The sequence below is a fragment of the Coccinella septempunctata genome, chromosome 2 (assembly GCF_907165205.1).
Source record: "Coccinella septempunctata chromosome 2, icCocSept1.1, whole genome shotgun sequence".
Taxonomy (NCBI): Eukaryota; Metazoa; Arthropoda; class Insecta; order Coleoptera; family Coccinellidae; genus Coccinella; species Coccinella septempunctata.
The window spans coordinates 39,373,824-39,383,122 of NC_058190.1; the positions used below are offsets into that span (position 1 = coordinate 39,373,824).

Sequence of the window (9,299 nt, forward strand, 5' to 3'; positions counted from 1 at the left end):
CCATGAAAATTTCTGCAATATATTAAGAATTGAATCGCCGAAAATGATTGTGAAAACAAGTTTTATAGTCACTAAAGTTCAACTTTTTTTCTCATTAATAACCAACTAAATTGGAAAAAAAGAGACGGGGTGACATCAATCAGTCCTTTAACTTCAATTAAAAAAAAATCAAGGCCTTATGCACTAAACTGAAATCGTAAATTAAGAACTAGTGAATGCCGTTCTTGAATGGAGATTGTTGAGGTATTACTTTCCCTTAAAGATGGGCGGTAAATCCTGGCTTCAGGAGGCTGCCCAAACTAAAGATTTCATTATTGAGTAGGTATTCGAAATGTTCCAAGAACATTGTAATGGCTTTTGAAATGGTTATAAGGAATACGTTTATGGTTCTTCCTTCAGTTCAAAAAGGGCAGTGAACAGAAAGGGTAGTGTTTTCGAGAGAAAAATAACAATACGGAAATAGTGTAGTAGAAGTGAACGTGGACGCATATATAATAAACAGTAAATATACATATATAGAGAGAGAGCGACTTAAACTGGAAGTAAATCCTTTATATTTATTTTTTAACGGATAAAAATATCTCTGCATCAAATGGAAACTGAAGATGTAAAAGGTCTTCTTTTTAGTGCATGTCTTAGAGGGTCGCTTGAATCATTTAAGAGAATGGTGTGTTCGGGAAAATATAATGTTGATTTTCGTGATTATGATCACGGATACTCAACCCCTTTGGGGCTAATTACGACGAGAATATATATTTTCGAAGATCATCCCGATCTGGATCCCTTAACCGTTCGAGATTATGAAGAAAAAATCAAATTTCTATTGCAAAATGGCGCAGATTACAAGGAGAAGATAGATAACCCGTTCGGAAAATTCGGAAAGGATACTACTGACGTTGGTGAACAGATACTCAGAAAAGGAAGTAAGTGATTGTTTTTAAATGCCTATTTCGAGATAGCTCATATCTGATATATTTCTGGAAGCACAATAGAATTTGTTTCATTGAATATTTATATTTTCTTAATATACAGTCTTAAATTGAAGTAGAGGGCTGTTAAAAATTTACATATCTGAGATAAATGGAAATATAAAGGTTTACCACTAAATTGTATTTTATAAACAAAAACTTTTTGGGATAATTTGTATATTCAGTTAATAAATGGGAGAAATTTTCACACTTACTGGAAAATAGAGCGATCCTGCTATAATTTCATATAGGTTTTTAATTGGAATATCCTTATTAAATTGTGCCTTGAAAAAAACTGTTATCCAGAAAACTAATGAATTCAGGTACATATAACATATGGTCAATAACAATGTTTTAATAATAATAAACTTTATTTGAATACGGTACAGGGTGGGCAAAATGCGTTGTCTACTGAGGGGATCTCGTGAAGTAAAGCAACTAAAAAAAAAACGGAGGTCACATTCTCTAGCTATTTTTTTCTGACTAATCCAAATCTGAAAACAGAACTAGATTTTCACAAGTTCTCATAACTTTTTGTGTTTGAAGTTACAGATCTTAAACTTGAACCTTCTTAGGCACTTTTACACGTAGAATCTACTGATAAAAGATTTTTTCCTACTCAAAAATAACAAATTCAAAAAAAGTTTGCATTTGAAAAAACGAGTTCACCTAATGATTCGAAAAGAAAAAATATTTTGAGCTGGTCAGTGGATTCTACGTTAAAGAATGCCTGTCCACATCCCCATTCAGGAGAGAGATGAACATTCATTTTATCATTTTTTTTAACTTATATATACGATATACGAGCTCCACACAAGTGGAAAAAATTCCGGTCACACAGGGTGTTCAGTTCCGCTCAATTTTGTTTTTTCTCAGGGCAACCTATATTTCTTATTTCTTCAACGAAAATATAGTATTGCAGAATCCTATTAAAATTTATCGGTTAAGTATTGCTCGATAGCAGCTTCCACTAGTGACATATCAAAAATCGACCCCCTAAGATATACAGGGCGAAAATAACAGCTTGCCGTATATTGTGAATACAAAATTGAAAAATCTTCCTTATTTCATAATGTATTGTCCTGTATATTATCAATTCATTAGAAGCGTCTTCGGAAGATCTACAAAATTAATTTAGCATTTCTTAAGTCTATAGTTTCCGAAAAATGTTTTTTTTTTCGAAAAAGGGTTTCAATATTTCTTTGTTTTCAGCAAAACATATGTTCAATTTACTGTTGAATTTTTTGGGAGATATAAACGATCAACACGGTTTCTTGGGAGATACAGCACTTCATATTGCCATCGAAAGAGGATTTTTCAAGACAATGAAAAACATATTGGCAAGGAATGCCGATGTCAATAAACCCAACTATGAACAAAAAGAAACCCCACTTCATCGGGCTGTTAGGTATAACAGAATAAACTTCATAAATTTACTTATCGAGCATGGGGTAAGTATGGAAAGTACAGATGTGGAAGAGAGAACTCCTCTACATTATGCTTGTTACTTTCCATATAATAAACAGACTATTGAGAAATGTATGGAATACAACTCTCTATATTCTAGACTCTAGAGACATTAGAGGTTGGACTCCGATGCATACATTAGTCTCTCGATCAGAAACAGCAACAGTTGAGGCATCAGAAGTGATTGAGCTTTTCCTAGATAGAGCATTCGATTTGGAGACCAAGAATTTCCAAGGACGCACACCACTCTATCTCATCTTGAAAAAAAAAATTGGGCCATTGGCTTTGTTATTTTTAAGAAACGGAGCCAATCTTGAGATAACTGCAGATGATGCTATGTTTCTCTTACCTTATATTTCAAGCAAGGGAATTTGGGACTACATGACCAGGACTATTCTCAAATTTATTGCCTTGGAAGTTTCTAAGGGAACTACACTACACGAAAATCTGAAAATTTTGAGCGAACGGAAGGAGGCAAGCAATTATTTGAACACCTGTTTTAGAGAAATAGACATGCTCAAATACATGGAAATAGAGAATACCACCGTCACTTATTGGCGACTTCTGACTAAAGGTATAAATCAAATAGCACTGTACGCCAAAAATTACTCCATCACCGAAGAAATTAGGACTTTCGAAGTAAGCTCATATCCAATTTATGGTCCAGATATTCTTTATAAGTTTGCAAAAGGAAAAAGGAGGTTGGAATTGATGACTGAATGTGCAGACAAATTGAACAGAATGTGGGAGTGGAAATTACCATCAGTTTTTGTGGATATGGTAATTGATCAGCTCTCCATAGCTGACATGGAAAATTTAAAAAGTGTGTAAATAATATTGAAATTTCTATTAATGTATTTCTGTGAATGTCATTTAGATATTATTCCAGTTGACAATTAGTTATTTAATTGTCCATTAAAATTATACTTCGTTACTTACGTTCCTGCAACTGGGTGATTGATGCACAGTAGTGCGCCTGGTATATATGAACCAGTTTTTATGTATATACTCATTATTTTATAATAAAGATGAAACTAAGCAACTAAGGTTGAAATTTTACACGGTGTTTTTTTCAAGATATTTTACCTTTCAGATTCTACGAAAATCTCAATAATCTTAGAAAATTTCGAGCCCCATCATGAATGAAATAATCTCTTTATGGTGAGATAATAAGGTACTGCGTTGAAAAATATTTTATTGAGTAACATTGAGGCGAGACATATCTTTTCTGAGTTCAATGAGTATTGGAGTATAGGTGTTATCCAAGGTGATTCAAATTACCTTCTATGACTTTACTTATTGTTAATGCTACGCCACTGCTAAAAGCTCAGTTACAGAACAAGTCGATTCAGGAAAGTACCGTTATATTACTGTTCTGTGGTTCCGACTTGTTCTGTTCTTCAACGCAAACCTCTTTTAACCTGCTTACCTGTTCTTCTGGTTTCAACTTTGAGTATTTTATATTCTATGGATTTCAAGGAAAGCCCATTGAACTCAAGAAAGAGTTTCTTGTTTCTTTCGTGAGTTCAATGGCGTAGATCCATAGTTCTCTTGTCTCTGCGTAGATCTATCAACGGGTAGAAAGAAAAATCTGTAATCAGATATCATAGACATAGAGTCTATATGTCTATGTCAGATATACTAAAGCCATATTTTGGCGATTAAGCGTCTTAATCGATGTATTAAAGCGTCTTTAAGCGTGACGTCATTAATTTTGTTGTCGCAAAAATAGAATATCGCTGATGGTTGAGTGAGTCGTCTGTCGTTGTCATTAGACAGCGAATCGAATTGTGAATTTTTTAATTTCTGTTCTTTGACTATTATTTGAAAAATATTTATTTATTCTAAATGATAATGCAGAAACTGCATTATTGGCAATAAAAGCACTCCTCCTTAGTAGGAATTCAAATCAAATTCGATATAAACAACATATTCTCCCTTCTTCTTTATATTACCTCTTTCCGCTTAAGACGACACAGGCCAGAGACATGATGACTCTATGACACAGGCGCTCTCCACAGACCGCCAGGTTCCGCTTAAAGCGTCTTAAAGACTGACGTCATGACTTATTCGCTCGAATAGCACCGCTTAAAGACGCTTCACGCGTCTTAATCGCGAAAATATGGCTTAACCTAAGATATAATTTCTATGGTAATCAGTGTAATCTGTGGATATTTGGTTTCCCGCCAGGTTATGATTTCAAAATATTCTGTTACCTGTGAAACAGAATATTTGTTGCGAAATATTTCATGTGACTGTTAACAACAAAATACACAGATAAAAGAGTAAAAAATAAAATTTTGGTGTATTGAATAATATGTGAAAATAACTCATATCAGAGAAAAACTCTGTCTCTGCTTATTTATTTTGATTTAACTTATCTTCCCAAATGGGTGATACAAATCTGTTTAGTACAACCCAAATTGTAGATCCAGCACAGATCTTAAGTGATGCTGAAATTCGAGCGGAAGAGATAACAATCCGTCGTCTTGTTTTTGAGACACCCCTTGATGCCATGAAATGGTGTGCAAGAAGAAAACTCCTCAAAAACACTTGCGATTGTGATAATTGCAACATCCCAATGACTTGCAGCCTTAATTCTAGAGTGGTGTTGGATGGTTACCAGTGGATATGTAAGCTCTACAAAAGTCAAAGGAGCATAAGAAAGAACTCCTTTTTTGAGAATAGTGAATTGAGCCTTGAGCAGATATTGGTGCTTGTATGTGGATGGGCCATGGAATATCCTCAAGATATTATTTCCCTGGAAGCACAGCTAGGACAAGGAAGCAAAACAGTTGTTGACTGGTACAACTTCTGCCGGGAAGTATGCGAAGTCCATTTCATGCAAAATGAAATAGTTATCGGTGGTCTTAATGAAGATTGTACATCCAAGACAGTCGATATCGATGAGTCAAAATTTTTCTATAAGAAATATCATCAAGGAAGATGGGTTGATGGTCACTGGGTGTTTGGAGGCATTGAAAGGGAAAGCAGAAAATGCTTTTTAGTTGAAGTTCCTGATAGGACGGAGGCGACGTTGGCAGCAATAATTGAGAGGTAACTTCTAGGACTTACTGCATGTGTATTAGTTTGAGATGTGCTTCTGGTAGCATGCATTATGGAATTGGTTCTAGATATTAAGTTTGAATGATGTAATGTAGATTATTAAAAATACAGTTAATCTTCCTTCTTTGCATGTACAATGGCCTTATATTTGCATCATGTTATTTCATTTATTTTAGTTTTTCTTACTAACTCTTTATTTGTTGAGTTGACTTTTTGATCTTCATTACATGACCCCATGAAAACTTTTTGACTTATTTTAAGGTTCTGAATTAAAATTTATTCTCATTAATCCTGAAACACCCTATAGATTAGATTACTGAAGGTTGTTGATTGAATATTGAAGAGTTTTTATGTCTTTTAGTATGAAGTTGAGTTGTTGATTAATTTATAGGCACATTTTACCTGGATCAATAATTGTGTCTGATGGATGGAGAGCATATGGCAACATTCAAGACATCGGTGGAAGCATGTATGAACATCATGCTATTATCCATCATGAAAATACTGGTGTTTTTTTACAAAATCTTGAAAACATGTGGATGCGTGCGAAGTATAGACTCCAGCGACAATTTGGAACTTCTGAAGCATTGTTCTGCTCCTATCTGCATGACTTTGTATGGAGGAACCAATTCCCAAAGTCGCAAGTTTTTGCAGAGTTCGTCATCATGGTTGCTGCTCAGTTTCCTGTGCCTTGATGTGAAAGTGAAATATATTTACCTCTTTCCCTCCTTCAAAAAAGGACTTGATTTATATCCCTTTTCCCCCCTAGAAATAGTATTTGATTTATATATTTACTTCACTTTCTCTTCCTCAAGGTAGAACTTGATTTGTAAATTTACTTAAGAATTCATTTCCATTCCCCTCAACCATGATAGGATGATCTTCATTTGTAAAATAACTGTCCTAGTCTGCACCATCTAGATTTTACTTGAAGATTTTCAAATAGCTCACAGTCAGTTGCAGGAACATCAATTGCAAAATAATGGTCTATTTGAGGTTCAATCCTCCATTAACTGTCCTATATAATCCATTTAATGCTAAATTAAAATTTTAATGGACCATTAATTTATTATTGACATTCTTGCAACTGGGTATCAAACAGTAGTCAAGTGCTGCTGGTAAGTTATTCCACTAAAATTTTTATTATTTCACAGGTCAAATAATGAATCTCTCTGGGAGTTTATGGAATCAGAATATATAGGCGGATGACCTAAAAGGATTCTTTGGATAAGCCAGGTATCGGCAAAAAAGACTTTAACAGACTCATTGTGATTTATATAGTAAGAGTTAATTATTTATATTATACTTTCTTAAATTGAAATATGATAATGCATGTTTTTCTTATTGTAAATAACTCGACGGCGTTCGAATGAAGGTTTTCTTTGCTTGGTTCTTTCCTTCATAAGCTCTTTAAACCAAGCTAGTTGAAAATTCAAATAAATTTTTTCAAATCATGGTGGCGTGCAGTGTAGTGCATTAATTTCACGCTCGATGTCAAAAATTACACTACAGAGTTAAACCGGATTTGCAAATAAAACGCAACCGTTGGCCCACGATGTACTCTGTGCTGCAAAACGAACGATGTGAAACACAACTCAGTGCTGTTGTGTACGAAAAGAGATTTCAGAAAGAATAAACCAGTAATGTATAAATTTCAGCGTTTTGCATTTTTTTCCGACGAGGTCACATTATACATTCCCGCTGAAAAACGGCTTTTGTGACTGAAATCTTAAAATTCTATGGTGACAAATGCAAATGTCACTCAATCACTCATGACATTTCTTGTTTTGCCTTCTACACCTGTCAAAAGCAAGAAACAAAACATTTCAGTGTCAGAGGTTTTGTTATTAAAAAAATTATATTTGAACTGGCCGAAAACTGAATATAATCACTTAAGTCCTAATGGACGGGCACGTCGCCACAGATGATTCTACCCAAGGGAACTCTAGACATGTCTCACAAAACGCCCAGAAAGAGAAAACTCGAGTAAGAGGTAGCGGTGATGCTAGTGAAATTCAAAGAGAAGGTGGACCACCTAATATGAGGGATGTTCCAATCCTAACCGCAAATATAACTGCCGATATGATAAGGCAAGAACAGGAGGAAGAATTGAAATATGGAGCTACACATGTTATGAAACTTTTTGCACCGGTTTCGTTATGTATGATGGTAGTAGTAGCAACAATTAATACTGTGAACTTTTACTCAGTAAAAGATATTTATCTGTAAGTCATTTATTGAAGATTCATTGAAGGAAAACTTGAGTTACCCTATTTTTAGGGTATATACACCTTTTCATGAGGAAAGTCCAGATACAAGCACCAAAGTTTGGAATGCTGCTGCAAATTCTTTAATACTTATGTGCGTTATAGTTGTTATGACAGTCCTTCTTATATTCTTATATAAGTATAGATGTTATAAGATCATACATGGATGGCTCATAGTTTCTTCTTTGATGCTTTTGTCAATTTTTTCATATCTTTATTTGGAGTGAGTATTCAACAATTTACTTGCAATAAATGGAAATAAATGCTCATTGTTTCATAGGGAAGTTTTGAGAGCATATGATGTACCAATGGATTATCCAACATTACTTTTTGGGATGTGGAACTTTGGAATTATGGGAATGATCTGTATACACTGGCAAGGTCCATTGAAATTGCAACAGGCTTATCTTATTTTCATTGCTGCTCTCATGGCATTAGTATTTATCAAGTACCTACCAGAATGGACCACTTGGGCTGTACTTGCAGTGATATCAATATGGGGTTAGTATATGCAACAATTTATGCTCAAGTTTTCTAATCCAAATTCTTCAGATCTTATTGCCGTTCTTATGCCAAAAGGACCTTTAAGGATTCTAGTTGAAACTGCACAAGAAAGAAATGAACAGATATTCCCTGCTCTGATATACTCATGTAAGTATATGTGGTATGCAATGACTTTGGTCTGTTCTTTGGTGCAGAATATGCTAAATGAATTTTGTTTCTCTTATTATAATGATTATTAACAATCGTTTTCAACAGCAACGTACATGTATACCACATTGGCAGCAACTGATGAAACATCGCGGCGGCCATCTACTAATACCAATGAGGATGGTGGTTTCCCACCTGATTTTGCAAACACCTATGATGAAAGAGCGAGTAACAGAAGAAGAGTTGATCCTTCTAATGTAACTCAGAGGGAGGCTCCAAGAATATCTAATAGCGAAGTGTTTATAGGAGAGGAAGAGAGAGGTGTGAAATTAGGTCTAGGAGATTTCATTTTTTACAGCGTTCTAGTTGGAAAAGCTAGCTCTTATGGAGATTGGAATACAACGTTGGCATGCTTTGTTGCCATATTGATTGTAAGTATTTTTTTTTTCTGAAAAAAATTCCTCTTGAATTAATTCTGGACATTATTTTTCTAGGGCCTCTCCTTGACACTGCTTTTACTGGCTATTTTCCAGAAGGCACTTCCAGCACTGCCAATTTCTATAACATTTGGACTGATATTTTATTTTGCCACCAAAGAAATTGTTAGCCCATTTTCAGATAGTTTGTCAAATGAGCAAGTATTTATTTGATTCGAATATTGTTGGCTTGTTCTATCTAATAAACCAATAATTTTGTAATAACTAGTATTTATGTCTAATTTATGACCTCCTGATCTATCTCTAATGAATCATTTTTGTAGAATAACTCATTTTCGAAGTGTATCAATAAAAAATTTCAAAGATTTATTTATTTCCTTCATTTCTATTCGAGCCCTGATAGTAAAAACCTAGTCCTGGCTAGTCTAAGTGAGCTTAATGAT

The 9,299-nt window shown here is 34.4% G+C and overlaps 3 protein-coding genes across 3 annotated transcripts; all 3 read left to right on the forward strand.

Annotated features, from left to right (window-relative positions):
* The first annotated feature begins 664 nt into the window (after positions 1–664).
* LOC123307150 (serine/threonine-protein phosphatase 6 regulatory ankyrin repeat subunit C-like) lies at positions 665–3,266 on the forward strand. Its single transcript, XM_044889368.1, has 3 exons — positions 665–923; positions 2,181–2,471; positions 2,536–3,266. Exons 1-3 carry the CDS (start codon positions 665–667, stop codon positions 3,264–3,266), a joined length of 1,281 nt encoding a protein of 426 aa, XP_044745303.1.
* Positions 3,267–4,657: 1,391 nt separating this feature from the next.
* On the forward strand, positions 4,658–6,257 carry LOC123308396. Its single transcript, XM_044891020.1, has 2 exons — positions 4,658–5,492; positions 5,893–6,257. Exons 1-2 carry the CDS (start codon positions 4,825–4,827, stop codon positions 6,194–6,196), a joined length of 972 nt encoding a protein of 323 aa, XP_044746955.1. The 5' UTR covers positions 4,658–4,824; the 3' UTR covers positions 6,197–6,257.
* A 1,026-nt stretch (positions 6,258–7,283) lies between these two features.
* Positions 7,284–9,221, forward strand: LOC123306775 (presenilin homolog). Its single transcript, XM_044888913.1, has 6 exons — positions 7,284–7,726; positions 7,782–7,991; positions 8,049–8,269; positions 8,321–8,419; positions 8,528–8,850; positions 8,914–9,221. The coding sequence occupies exons 1-6, from the start codon at positions 7,404–7,406 to the stop codon at positions 9,067–9,069; spliced, it is 1,332 nt and encodes a 443-aa protein (XP_044744848.1). The 5' UTR covers positions 7,284–7,403; the 3' UTR covers positions 9,070–9,221.
* Positions 9,222–9,299: the final 78 nt, after the last annotated feature.